The 14,738-nt window shown below is 53.5% G+C and overlaps 1 protein-coding gene across 1 annotated transcript in view; it reads right to left on the reverse strand.

The window, feature by feature from the left end:
* Positions 1-703: 703 nt before the first annotated feature.
* LOC122377866 (trithorax group protein osa-like) overlaps positions 704-14,738 on the reverse strand; it is a 40,824-nt gene continuing 26,789 nt past the window's right edge. Inside the window, exons 9-20 of the mRNA XM_043358382.1 lie at positions 14,455-14,667; positions 13,703-13,907; positions 13,298-13,414; positions 12,911-13,000; positions 11,816-11,999; positions 11,146-11,482; positions 10,616-10,699; positions 10,195-10,326; positions 9,267-9,447; positions 8,885-8,937; positions 8,690-8,788; positions 704-3,232 (exon numbers count right to left, since the gene is read on the reverse strand). Of these exons, the coding sequence (XP_043214317.1) occupies positions 1,007-3,232; positions 8,690-8,788; positions 8,885-8,937; positions 9,267-9,447; positions 10,195-10,326; positions 10,616-10,699; positions 11,146-11,482; positions 11,816-11,999; positions 12,911-13,000; positions 13,298-13,414; positions 13,703-13,907; positions 14,455-14,667 (3,921 nt within the window). The 3' untranslated portion in view covers positions 704-1,006. The remainder of the gene's footprint in view (positions 3,233-8,689; positions 8,789-8,884; positions 8,938-9,266; positions 9,448-10,194; positions 10,327-10,615; positions 10,700-11,145; positions 11,483-11,815; positions 12,000-12,910; positions 13,001-13,297; positions 13,415-13,702; positions 13,908-14,454; positions 14,668-14,738) is intronic.

A 14,738-nucleotide genomic window follows, 5' to 3' on the forward strand; every position in this document is an offset into this window, starting at 1 on the left:
GTCTGCCTCTGCGGTTACTGTCGCCCATACCCCATACTCGAGGCTCAGCATATGGATCAATCTCGTAAAGTGCTCCGAAGTGCGGGTGCGGGTAAGTTTCATCCATAGTGCGGGTGCGGGTAAGTGTCATCTATAGTGCGGGTAAGAGTCATCTATCTCTCATAGGGAAGCCCTTTAGAAAAGCATTACGACCATGTGGAAGGTCGAGACGCCTGGTGCTCCTCCGGGCTCCGAGGAGCTGGCTGGCGCGTCTGGGGTTACCACCTCAGGTGGTGAGCTAAGGGAGCCACGGAACCGCTCGCACACATGTTCTCGATTCCCCATGAGTTCCCGGTCTGATGTTTGGGTTCCGTTACTCAGTCACTCGAAATGTAGGCTGTTCATTGTTCAAATTCCCACTTTTTGGCACCAGTAAAGCATCGAACCGCATGACAATCATCGGCCGACCTGGGGACGATGTCACCCACATTGAAGTGGTGTAGCTCTTATCGACCTGTGACCACATTTTGTTCTGCTAGCACATACCGCATGATTTACCAACAACATCGACATCTCTTTGCGATTTATTCATGGCCAAGAAAGCAAATGACTGATATCCCATCCACAAAGTCATAAAATACAGCAACCCTGTTTCGATGACAGAAAGCTGCACTTTCCCCATCCAAGGAAACCAGAAATCTGCAAGGCCGAAATGCGCTCGTAATAAACTGATATACATTTATTCATGAAACCGACAGCTCACATCCACGAAGCGTTCTCTGGACATGTAAATGATGGTTATAACGAACTGTATAAATGAATTACGATAGCCATGACCACGTGACCGGAAGGTCAAACCGCTTACAGATTGCCGTCTCTGTACAGTTAAAATAGCACTATCGAGTCGCTTATTTACAAAACAAACAGACACGCACACGCATGCACACAGTCAGGGACAGGTCGCGGCCACTCATACATCACATGTGCCGTCGGCGGGCGGCCGCGGCTGCCGCTGGGTCCCCGCGCGCTACGCGGCCGCCTCGGACGGCGACGGCCGAGAGATTTTGAACAGTACTTGAGAGAGCACAGAGGCGACGCGCTGGTCGAGAATCTGCGACATGACCAGCGCCAGCAGCTGCGGCTCGCGCGCCACCAGCACCTGCCGGTTGGCGGGCACGCGCGCCAGGCTCAGCAGGACGTTGGCCGCGCGGCCCAGCATGTCCAGGCTGGTGCCCATCAGATCGGGGTTATCGCGCAGCGCGTTCACACCCTGTGTGCTGGCCACGTTCATGGCGTTGTGCTCGGCCGTCTCCACGAAGCGCACCAGCGTCGGCACGAAGTTGCTCTGCATGGCCACCAGGCGCGCCACGCGCTCGTCGGCGGCCGTGAAGTAGTAGAGCAGGTTGAGCGTCATCTCGCGCTTTACCTGGTCCTCGGCGCGGCCGACCCACTGCGCCATCAGCTCGCAGATGCGCTCCAGCCGCGACAGCGGCGGCGTCGCCAGCATCAGGTCGACGTTCTCCGGGTGCACGCAGAGCCGACAGAGCGCCTCCAGCGCCAGACGCTGCGGCGAGGTGAGCAGAGACGGCGAGCCGGCGCACGAGGCGAACGGGTCGGCCGCATACGAGCTGGGACACTGGAGCCAGTGGAGGAGGCCATCCAGCAGCGGTCGCACCACCGCCTCCTCGTGGCCGCCCAGGTGCAGCTGGCCGGACACGTTGCACAGCGTCACCAGCGCGTTCTCATGCAGCAGCGGCAGGTACTCGGACCACCACTCGTCGCTGTTGAGCGCCGTGCACGCCTCCGGGAAGTCGGCATCCTCGTCGCGGTCGTAATTTTTGTGTTTCGCCGCGCGCGCTGGATGTCGGTGATGCAGCTGCAGCAGGTCGCCGAGCAGCAGCAGCAGCGACTCCGTCGCCAGCTCGGCCTCGTTGCCCGGCACGAACGACAGGTTGCGCAAGATGGTGCTGATGGCTATACACCGTTGCGCGATGTTCTCCTGCGTGGTGGACGTCAGGTAGAGTGACGACTCGTCGCGCTGGTAGCACTCGGCTTCCTCATCGTCGGGCCGCTTTCGCTTCAGCGTGCCGTCCGGGTCTCGAATCTCGAGCTGTGGCGGCGGCGCTGACGTCGCCTCTTCTGACTCCGCAGCGGAAGATTTGGACTCCGCCGTCTCCGGCTGCTCGCCGCGCTCGCTCGGGGACGCGTCGCCGTTGACCAGCGGCGGTTTGACGTCGGGCGTCGCGTCCATCGGTTCGGCTTTCACTGCGACCGCGTCGCCACCGTCCCCGTTTTCACACGTCGCGCTCGACGTTTCATCACAGTTCGCCGCCGCGGCTTTGCGTGCCGCTGTTGATTTCGCCTCCTTGCGCAGACGCGACAGGAAAAAGTCTAACGCGGAGAAGCCCGGTATCACCTCGCCGTTCACGAGCGCTGCCTTTGAGTCCTTGGTGTCGGCTTCCGACTTCGAGTCGCCGTCAGCCTCCGCCTTTTCGACTGGCTCAGTTTTGACCACTGGCCGGTCTGGCGTCGACTCCGGTTCCGACTTCTTTGACTCCGAGTTGGCTTCATTCGACTCCGCCTTTTCCGCCGGCTGCGGCGCCGGATCCTCCGCGATCTTGCCGTCGCGCAGTCGACGGATTAGAGGCAGCCGGCCCGTTTCCACCCTGATATGCGTCTCGATGTGACCCCAGGCGCAGTCGGCGCTGAGGACGTCCACCTCCCAGGATCTCCTGCGGTCCGAGACCAGGATGGTGTCGTCACACGGGTCGAAGGTCACGGGCAGGCCGCGCCGGGTGGTGCGGGTGAAGTCGGGTCCGCTGAGCACGGCGGTACGGTCGTCGGGGTCGGCGGCGCCGCACACGCCCAGGTCGGGCTCTTCCTCGGGCGGCAGCGGCGCGCCGGCGACGCCACCCTCGTACCAGCCCACCGAGACGGGCGTGGCGCGCCGCGCGAACATGGCCGCCAGCGTCTGCCGGTAGTGCTCCAGCAGCGCCGCCAGCAGGCCGGGCATGTGCGCCAGGCCCAGCCACGAGACGGACGTGTCGTCAAACGACAGGATCTGCAGCACGTCCAGCGCCCAGCGGCTCTCGGCCAGTTGGCCGGAGCGCAGTGCCATCGTCAGCCGCCAGCCGTCCACGGGACAGACGTCGGCGCGTGTGCCGCGGCGCCGCTTGGCCATCACGGGCAGCGTGGCCTCCACACTGTCCGGCGGGAAGTTGTGCTTCGACATGCTGCCCAGAGCCATCCCCGGCTGTGGGAGAGACAAACGGGCGTCAGAGGTGCAGCGGCGCGAGCAGGCAGACGGCAGCAGTGGGCTTCGTTGGATAATGGACGGGAAATGTAGTATGGAAAGCTGCGTTACCACTATTTCACGACCGGATGAAGATACGTAAAAGTTTGTTTATGAACGTATAATGAATTGCTTAATGCAGAGACAATAGACACATCAACCAGACACGATTACGTTGATCAGCTTTAATTTTGCGTCTGCTGCAATTATTTGTGCTTATTTATCATTTGTATCTATGGCACGGACACTTTGCCCAAATAATGTTAATACACTCGGGTACCGAATATTGATGCAGATGGTTTGATAAGATGAATATAGATGTAATATGTATATCGATTATTGAGGTCAACACCCGACTTGACCCGGCTGCTTGAGAATCAGACATGCACAAGCGTTGCATGCAGGGGGGTCTGCTCCCGTGCTTTTCCGCTATCAAAAACTGGCAATAGGCTGGCTCAAGGCCGTTGGACAGCGGCCGGCGCGCTGATTGGCTGACGGCTGTAAATAGGGCGGAGCTAATATGGTGACGTCACAGATCACTCTGCCCGAAGGCCGATAGTGTTATAGTCAATGGAGGGGAATATTGTGCGCCCGTTTTTTCCTACTTTGAGTGTCACGTAAGGTCTTCTTCTTTATTTTGGTACAATTGAGGTCGTTCTCGTGGCTGCTACACATCAACTTTCCATTCGTTAACGCATTTGTCCGATTTAGAGCGTCTTGAACGTCGAGCTAACACCATGGTGCCGAACGAATAAGGTACCGAATCGCAGTTACCACGAATAGAAAACAAGCCGTATCAATGATCAAACTGATGTTCGTTTCCGGAAGACACAAGCAACTTCTTGCCTATGTGTTGGATTTTTATGTTATTGTCTTAATCTATGTGTTTTCAATGTCGTCCATCTAACCCTCACCGGCCGAAGGGGGAGACGTGTGCCGCCCCCAAACCCATGGGTTTATCGCGATAGTTCGGAACACGCCGGTGATAGAGAGGCAAAACTTGGCCTACCTGGTCTTTCCTTCAAGCCGGATCTTTTGACACCAACTGCATTTTCGGGTCAAGTCAGTTTCGGGTCTATGACGTCATAAGTGAACCTCTGCACGGCCCCACAATGTCGTGACTTCGCAGCGCTCTCACAGTGCACAAGAGCCGAGGAGCTTTCACAGGGAGATGAACTTACAGGACCTAGTATCCATGAGAGGTATCACAGCTTGTATGTCTTGGATTTTTCCTAAGGGTCACCTGAGGTCAAGTCCTCACCATGACGTGACCTCGCCATTATAAGTCGATGGGAAAATATGTATACGATACCTATGTAAATATGGATCATCGCCGGATGGCGCCGGCAATGATCCAGAACTATGTCAAGCACACAGAATCGTGATTTCATGCACACGATCCGATGCTTCACTTTTGTATTGCTGACCTTGTGTGACGTCATTTATGACGTCGATAAGGTCATAAGTTTTTCGTCAATAGCTCCTGATCAAATTGAGCTAGCGTAGCGGAGTACGGAAACCCACCAATGGACTCGGGAACACCTGTCGAATCGAATGATATGCGATATGACCTCCTTCGACCAACTTGGTGACCTGAAGGGCTCTGACATGACCTTCACCCGAAGTCAACATTTTAGGTTGAGCTCGACCGAACAAAATGTATACCATTCGACGTGCCTGAGCCAGGCAAACAAGAGGCCGTCAAAATCGCGGCTCTGTGAACATTTCTGACGAAGTTGTTTGCCAAAAACTGACACTTAGCTTGGGCCACTTGACCGGACCTCAGATGTGACCGGTTAACCTGAGGCCTTGAAATCGGCTACTAATCGCTGCGTAGTGCGTCTCGTAACGGCGCATACGTTTGTCTTCTCCGCGAAAATCTAGCTCAACCAGGGGCGAAACGGCGAGTCTTAACAACTAACCCCTCCCCTCTCGGCCGGGGCGTATGAAGAAAACCAATAGGTCCGGCGAGGTTTGGTTTAAGAACAGGGTTGTATACCAATCAAGTCGATTGAATTGATTGATTTGTTTCAACGCGTATTTTGAGTTGATTGGATTGAGTCGATTGACTTTTCGAGGTGACTGGTTGACTGACTCGTTTGACTTTAGTGACTGGTTGACTGATTTGATTCCCGAAAATTAGAGTGACTCGTATGATTGAGTCGATTGAATGGAAAGTTCAAATAAGTTTTAGTTGACGAAAAATAATGACAATAATTGATGACATCATAGATCACAAAACTACACTGAAAACTGCTTGTCATCACAACTGCAATATGGGGTAGATGGCCAAATAAAGAACAGGGCCTAAACATGAACAGCCAACTTTGACTTTCAACAGCAATAACTGCTCCAATCCAAATCGTGGTGATAGAACCTGGCGATGCACCTACCTACCTGTCTGCACTCAGCAGGAAACGTTTTTTTTTTAATCCAGATGATAAAGTGCAAGGCCCTATATACTAATAAAGTGTGATTAATTAATAATTCACATCTCCACATCTCCTCAGAAACAACCCACTGAACTCTACAAATGTCTGAAACCGTGCTGAAACCCCTACAAAAATAACTGAAACAAAAGCGCCGTTTTTGTCTCGCTAATTATGTTTACGTAACTAATTAATCTAATTTGCTGCATTGTTTAATTTGCAGCAGAACGTTTGTTGATCCTTTTCTCCTGAGAGCCTAAGCATAACATATTTAATATATTTCATTTTCCTTAAAATATTTTACGGAATATTATTAAGTGGTTTTATTTCAAATGAAATAAGAATTAAAACGAAATTGGTGTTGTACAACCGATTTATTTTATGATGATCTACCATACTACATGATAATCAATGACGTCATCTTACCAAAAAATTAAAAGACGTAGAATAAGGATTTATAAAAGCTTAGCCCCATCCCACGTCTCAAATGCACATTGTGTGGAAAGATTTTTCAGGCTGCCGGTCAGTCTCTGTCTAACCGAAACCGTCACATGCAGGTAATATATTTATTTCTATTTCCCTATGGTTACTATGTTATTGATGCATATTATCCATTAAAATAGACATAGTGTAGGGTAAATGGCCAAATCACGAACACTGCCAAACTCCGAGCAGCCAACTTTCAACTGCAATATCTGATATTTAGTGTAAATGGAGTTGGAATATGGCCAAAATTAAATTGACAACTTTTAGGTGAAAGGTGGTGATTTGGGTTAAGGGGCGAGTCAACTACTGGGTTATTTTGCACCCATTAAATGGAACTTCTGCTCCAATTCTACCCATTGAACCTCAATATCATGATCCACCTGTCCATCGCTAGGTATCCTTCCTTATTACCTACATAGAAACTTTGAATGGTATGACAATTTATAATTTTAAATGACAATATTTTTATGTTTCTTCTGTAGGTAGGTAGGTTGGTAGGTACACCAGACTGCTGTGGACACTTTTCCAAGTTGGTGGGGCAAAAAACCTAATGTATGTCTTGGTTTGAGTCGTTTGATTGAGTTGATTGATTCCTTTCATTGTCGCGTTTGAGTCGATTGAATCAATTCCCGAAAACTGCTCTGACTTGATTGATTTGATTGGTTTCCCAAATTTGTCGTGATTGAATTGATTGCTATTGATTGAGTCGTATACAACCCTGTTTAAGAAATACGGCTAGTTAACGATAGGTATTTTAAGTAGCACTGTTTCTTAAGGTGTTTGTATACAAGCGCTGCGCACATAAAAACAAAAAACAAAAATGTTGGCTGGCACGGCCAGGCAACGGCTCTGCATCTGTACTGTACCGCTGCTTCAGGCGCTTTATATATTACAAGTGCTTTATATAGGTATTAGGTGTACATTACACAATATGAAATTTATCATTTCACGATTCAGTACGCATTAGTGAATTACGATGCTATCTAGAATCAGAAACGGTCCAGTTGCGATAAACTTTTGAAATAGCGAAAGAGAAACAGCCACGGATGGGCTATGGCGAATGCATTACCTACTCCAAGAGCAAGATAGAGGAGGTTGGAGCAGGGCCCTCCTTGACTTTTTAGGGGCTAGAGCTGCCACTTGAACAGGGAAGCAATATTGGAGGAGTTTAGATGCGTTAGGAAGTGAGACTGGAACAGACCCATTGTGTCCGGTAGATGGGTGGAAACTTACCTATATCTAAGAGGTAGGTAAGGCGGAACGTTTACAAGTACCGATTGTTATGTTAATTCTAACGGTTCATTTTTCCTCACTGATCTGTCTGGTGAAAATGTGAGCTGCTAGCTGAGCTTAATGACCGGGAGTAAACGCATTTTAGCGTTAGTTGCATTGCAGCCGACGGGCGCAGAGTGATCTGTGACGTCACGAATCAGTAGTTCTCCCGCTGCCCATAGATGACGCTAGTGTGGTCTACGCATCCCGCCCATAGATGGCGCTGATACATGTTGCCACTTCTCGCGGCCGGAGCAGCCTACCTTTCTATAGAGCCTTGGTTGCATGTGCAACTCGAAAAAAAAAATCACGTAAATAGACCTCGCGCCACGCCTCGCGCTGACTCAGGTTAGGGCTCCGCTGGATCATAGGTAGTCAAAAAGGTAATTCAAAGCGCTATACAGGGACCATTCTGCATCCAGGACAAACCGATTAGTCTAGAGTGGGTGCAGCAGCTTATGGTACCTGATTATTTTGCATTATCTCTGTCATTTACAAATTCGTTTTGATTTATGACGTATCAATTTTGTGTTGGTAGCCATAAGCTAAGAGAGACATTGAGCCAGCCAAGTTTTGGCAACGAGCAATCGTCATAAAACACCGTAATGAAACTCGGCATGCTCTCCGGCTATTATCCCAGCAGAATAAGATCCCGTGAATATCCTCCTAAAACATTTGGGCAATTGAACAATATACCCAGAGGCATATTTGCCGGCTCGAAAAGTGTCCAATTTTGGGATGCGGCGGACCGGGCTGTTAAGACATAACGGTCTCTGCACGCAGTTACCCAAAATAACGCCCTCAATAGCGTGCTTACAAGCATTTTACCAGCATCAAACTCATATTACCAGTTAAAGTATCGCCTGTCACGGACATAATATCAAACGATAATACTCCGGCGAGCCCAGGGCGGTCGTGTCCTGTAATATTACCCCTTATGTGTCAAATGGGCCGTTAACATTTCTTTATGACGGGATATTATCAGCAGCAAGCGCAATATACGATACGTCACACGATAAATCCTAACACCGGCGCGTTGGAACGCTCTTATGCAATGCGAGCACATGTTTATTGCCCATCATCTACTGTACGCCGCAGATCCCGGTCTGGTCGAGCTCCGGTTGTCCCTGGCAACAGATTGGCACATCGTGCGCCCCGCCCCGGTGCGCTCTTCAGTCTGCTGACTAGTTTTAGCCCTGGTATCCGGACTCCTAGGGTCGCTCACACCTACCTTGCCGGGAGGATACGGCTTGGAGTCCTTTCCGTACGGCGGTCTCATGGGCATCCTCGGCTGCGCCATGGCGGCGGCCGCCGGTGAGTTGCCGTTCCACTGGGCGGGCGCCGGCGCCGGCGGGTAGCCGGTGCCGGGCGGGCCGGGCGGCTGGCTGCCCGGCGGTGGGTACCGTTGGCCCCACTGACCGGCCACCCCCGGCGCCGGCGGCGGGCCGTACTGGCCGTAAGAGCCGCCCCGCCAGCCGCCTGTCGACAGAGACGTCAGGTCAGACAGGGAACGGTCAGGAGCCTTACTCAGCATGCAAAGGCTAGACGTGGAGGGCCAAGGAACTGATCACTCGATGTTACACAGTAGCACACATTTATGACAGACAAAGAAACAGCCAGTCTGGTAGCATCTAACTGGTAGCCTCAACTATGAGGGGACGTCGACGCAAGAGGCATGTCATATAAAGATTACACACTACTCAGCCACAAAAACTCAAAATACCAGCGAGGAAACGTCATTCTACTGTCGTGAACATTGAGCTGAGCCGCCCTTTCCCTCTCCCTTCAGCATCGCCCTCGTGACGTACCGTACTGCTGGTGCTGGTTGTAGGGCGGCGCGGCGGCCGGGCCGGCGCCGGGCGGAGGCGGCGGCGCGCCGTCCGGTCGCCGCTGACCCGGCTGGCCGGGCGCGCTGGCCATACTCGGCGGCGCACCGGGCCGGTACGCGGGCATACCGGGCGCGGCGCCGTGCTGACCCGAGCCGTACGGCTGTGGGGTGACGGACTCAGGTCAGACGGGTCGAGCTGGGAGAGGGCAGTGTGCGACGGGACGGGTGACGAGCGGGTGCTTCTATCGATGGAGCATATTATCGAGTCGAGCTGTCGAGAGGCATGACACGGGAGAATAAGGAAGTGGCGGGGATAAATATAATGATTATCAGCATAATCGGACAAACTGGCATTCTGGAAAATTACATGAAACGCGAGAGATGGTCTAAACTTCAGGTAGGGCTGGCAAATGTTCACTAGGAAAAATCAGATGTGTTGGAATATGAATGTAAATTTGTATCGGACAGGTATGAGGATCTGGTCGCTGGGCACATACAGCTGATTGATGAGAACGGCCTGGGCGACAGCGACATCAGGCTCAGGAGACTGGTAAGCACAATGATGTCTCATAAACGATATACAAGATGACATACTGGTGATCAAATGTACACAGTGCATCACCATATGTAATTTGTCAAAGTGCCATCGCATCAAACCATTAAAGGTAACTTACACCTCCACCGAGCGTTCCCACGCAAATATATGCTACACCAATTGATCGGAGTGATAAATGCAAACACATCAGCCATATTACAATGAGCAGGAAAGGAGAGGCGAGAAGCCCGCCACCTGAATGTTACGCAGTGATCGCTTGTCAGCTGTACACAAACATGACACAGAATAACCGCCACCTTAGTATAGTTACTACACTTCCCCCTCCAAACCGGGACCGGCGCGCTCTACTCACAATGGGGTGTCTGAGCGGCGGGTGGCCCATAGGGGTCGGCCCGCCGGGCCCCTGGGGCGGTACCAGGGGTGGCGCCGCCAGCTGCTTGGCCAGCGTCGGCGCCGGAGCATAGTCAGGCTTGGACGGCGACATCTAAAACACATGCGCGCGCACGGCGCGGAATAAATAAAAACCCGCCCCCAGCTGAGCCACAGGCCACACCTCGACAAACAGATACACATTGAGACAGAAAGAGATAGAGAACAACCAGCCAAAGCTGAACACATCGAGACTCTTGTTAAGGTCATAACTGAAACACAAACTAGCCGGGTTAACCGTGTTCGTAAGCGACCGATCTACAAGCAGTAAGCATCAGCGATAGAGAGGAGAGCGACAGAGGAAACAAATATGAGTAAGCGACGAGTGAGGCGGCGGTACGTACTTGCGTCATGGGGCTGCTGCGGGGGTTGAGGGGAGCGGAAAGCTGCTTGGCTAGATGCGAGCTGAAGTTAACGCCAGACGCCATCTACAAACGAGCAGACACACGGCTATAGATCGGCTGCGGTTGAGCGCGGCAAACGCACATATGGGCCGCTCAGCGCTCAGCTCAGCGGTAGCTCAGTATCAGCGGGCGGGGTCAGCACACCGACCAGCCCCAGTCAGCAGTCAGCACTAGGGTAAGAGCCGAGCGAGGCAAGCTACAGGTCGAGTCAACGCCAGACGGACGGCACACTGACAAACTGAACCATGCGCTAGTCTAACGCCGGCCGACGGTCGCTGTCGGCAGGCCGGCCAGTCATACGCACACAGGAAGAAAGACACTTGAACGTGCGGGCGGGGCAAACCAAACCGGGTCGGTCAGTTCCCTACCGACTACTCAGTGAAGTTCAGAGCGGAATCAGACCGGGTCGGTTGGTCTCCCTACAGCTACTCAGCTAGGTAAGGGAGGGTGGGGTTCGGAGCGGTACGTACCGGGTACTGGGAGGCCGTGCTGGCCGGGTACGGCTCCCCGCCGGGACCGGTCGCCGGCGTCGGGCCAGGACCGGAGCCGGGCGGCGCGCTGGCCGGCGGGGCCGAGCCGACCGGCGGCGGCGGCGGCGGCGGCGGTCCGGTGGGCCCGGCGCTGCTGTACACGGGCGGAGGGGTGGCCGCCGGGCTGCCCACAGAGGCGGGCGGCGGCGCCGGCTGGTGGCCCGGGTACATGTGGCGCGGCCCGTAGGTGGCCGGGCCCGGCGGCGGGCCGGTCTGGTACCGGTGGTGCTCGCCGCCCGGCTGCTGGCCCGCAGAGGTCGGCGGCTGCGGGTAGCTCCTGTGGTCACACAGAACACACCCGGTCAGCCACCAGTCACAGCATCCCTCCAGTCAGTCATCACAGAGGTGAACGACCTATCAGCTGTTCTTACTACCGAGCCGGTATGCAGCCACGAGTTAAACGTCACTGACACACGACCATTAACCTCAATCCAATTTATAACAACCCACTTGCATCGTGTTTAATTCATCATAAACCGCCATCGCCTCACTCATTCCCTGTTTAACAGCCTAATTACCACCAAATAAACTTTCCACCGAACCAGGTTCATTTGCATCAAAGGCCTTCTGGCACGCTGTCGGTCAGTGTACAGCCGTGCCGCCCACACACCTGTTGGGGTACTGCATGTAGGGCGGCTGCTGGGGCGGCCCGGGCGGCTGCTGCTGGGGCGGCGGCGGCGGCCCGGCCCCCGGAGGTCCCGGTGGCGGCGGCGGGTACTCCTGACCTGGCGCGCCGCTGGTCGGCGGGTAGTGACCGTAACCCGGCTGCGGTGGGTAGCCGTGGCCCGGGTAGCCTGAAACACGGAGGGGTCACGTTAGGTGTGATAGGGAAAGAGGGTGGGAGGCCGTAGCGGTCAGAAGGCGCCTCGGCTTCAGAAGAGAGTACAGTGCGAGCGCACTGATGTAACAAATCGCAAAGCCGAGATGGAATGTCAAATATTGTGGATGGCAATCAAGAACAAGCCAGCAGCTTCAAATCGAAGTAAAAACTTCTGGAAAAATAAAAACGGAGGAAAATGGTCGAGCCAGCTGCCACAAACGAAAAAAAAAACAACGATGGAAAAGATAGCTAAATTCCCTCCAAATGCTTCTGGAATAGCGCAATCCTCAAAATGCAAGCATGCTCGAAAAGGTAAATGGAAACATCATAGAAACATTTCAGCATTCAAAGATCAACAAAGACAGTCCGTCAACTGCACACCGGACAACACAAAGAACATCTAAAAGTTGTAAGGACTCAGGCATCGTACACACAACAGAACTTTGACAAGGTTTTCAACCCCAGCTGCGGCGTCTAATCAACTGCACCAAGACGCAGATCCAGCAAACACATACAATGACAAACAATAGCGAACTTCAGCTGCAGGGCAGTCAAAGCAGATGAATGAAGTGCCATGCAGCCTGCGCTTGATTGCATTGAAGAGAAGACGCACTAAAATGCCCACGTAGACAGAATAACAGGACAATTTAGTTTCTGGCTAAACATCCACTCTTACTGGCTGAGCTGACTGATAAACATCCACGTTTACAACAAGTTACAGCAATCTCACTCCAAATACGTACACAACGAGCTGAAAATGCTACAAACACCGAAACACAATCACAATTACGGGCCAGAATACAGGCGACCATGCCAGATCAGCTACGCCGAGGTCAGGTTGAGGGTCAGGTCGAGGGACTAGCTCAGCCGCGCGGGTCCGCTTACTGTTGTAACCAGCCGGGTAGCCAGAGCCGTACGCACTATCGTAGTGACCATCCTCGAACGGGTTCGACACACTGACCCGGTCGGAGGCACCTAGCGGCCAGAGCAGGGGCGCGCGTCAGCCACGGCAGCGCTCCCGACGGGCCGCAGTCCAGTGCGGTGTGGTATCCCACCCTCAGGAGACGGGACAAGCCCAGCAACCGAATTCCAAAGAGATAAACCAAAAATGAACAGAATCCAATCTGAAATCATCAGCAACCTGAGTAAAACCAACAAGCTTTCTTGTCTCAACGCTCTAGGCCGTCAGACCCACCAGTCCTCTAAGCCCGTCTGTCAAACACACAATGTTGTAATAACAGCAGACCCAGCGCACGCCTCTATAATTCTCACCTTGTGGTGGCGGCTGGCCGGAAGGACCGTTACTGTAGTCGCCGCCGCCCGGGTAGCCAGGGTAGCCAGACGGGAAGCCGTCCATCGAGCCAGAGTTAGAAAATGAGTCCTGGGGACCTGGCGGAGGAAGAGATGGACGGTCAGGGGACGGCCTGAGAGGATAATCGGTCATTACAAGCAATGGCACTGTGAGATTTGCAGGTGACGAACGATTGCTTCAATCTACCGGACATGCAGACGAATATCATGTCAAAGCAGCTCGGTCAACTAACTGGAGATCTACAATGAAAAACAAAATTGTACACGAAATCAACCCCTTACTCGAAATACTCTTCACCCAGGAGAGCATAAGCTTAGACCAGTCTCAGGTAGCACAGAAAACATCAGCTTAGACCCTCCACTCACCGGGCGAGGCGGCGCCCTTCTTCTTGTTGCTCTTGGTCTCGTACTTGGCGAGGATAGGCGCCGGGTCGAGCCCGCCGCGGTCGAAGTGGCACTCGAAGAAGATGAGGTTCTTCATGTAGTGTTTCCGCAGCGTGTAGGCGCCGCTGGAGCTGCCTCCGATTCCCATCAGCACAGCGATCTCCTTCCACGTCTTGTTCTTGGTCACCTGATAACGGCGCGGCGGGGTGAGTCAGTCGGCAAAGAGCAGCAGGGCGACTTCCAGAGACGCAAGGGAGACTTGTGGAGCAATGAGGGACAGACGTGGGACAGAGAGCTATGACAATGAGCAAGGGAGTGGGCGACACCACCACGCTGTAGTAGTAGTGTCACTACAGCGACTGCAGGATCTCAACCTAACCAGCTAGATAGCGAATCGTTCACGATACAGCACAGATGGACGGCTGGACGGCCGAGGCTTCTTTCATACTCGAGGGAAGGTATGCAATTTGCGAGGCTGTGTCGGACGACGCCCGAAATGAATGTCTATTGACGTTACCGTCGAAGACATTATTGAAATACCGCCAGAGACCCGGCTAATTGGACCGCCCTCCAACTGGTCAAGCTCGGTACATCAAAGCACGACTGGCTAATTGTTATCGGTTCCCGTCGCGATCATACAGACCTCGCGACACATCAGCCTCCATCCACCCACGTCAGACACGTCGCCGGAAGGCATCCCCACATCACAGCATCATCGGTAAGCGTCCACTTACCTCGACGAACCCGCCGCGCTCTTTGGTGAACTGATAGAGCTTGAACAGGTCGAGCGGCTGTTTGGAGACGGTCGGGCACTGCAGGATGGGCGAGCCACGCTCCTCCATGAAGGCCAGCAAGCGGCTGACCCACTCGCGCCGGCCGGGCGCGTCGTCAATCTCAAACAGACGGTTCAGGCTCTCTGCCTTCTGCTGGCGCACGGAGCGGGAGTTCTGTGTTAAGAGCAAAACGCCCCGGCGCACACGGTCAGTAGGGGCCGGCGCGGGTCGGTACGGGTGGGAGC

This window comes from Amphibalanus amphitrite, unplaced genomic scaffold (genome assembly GCF_019059575.1).
Source record: "Amphibalanus amphitrite isolate SeventyFive unplaced genomic scaffold, NRLGWU_Aamphi_draft 000052F_arrow, whole genome shotgun sequence".
Taxonomy (NCBI): Eukaryota; Metazoa; Arthropoda; class Thecostraca; order Balanomorpha; family Balanidae; genus Amphibalanus; species Amphibalanus amphitrite.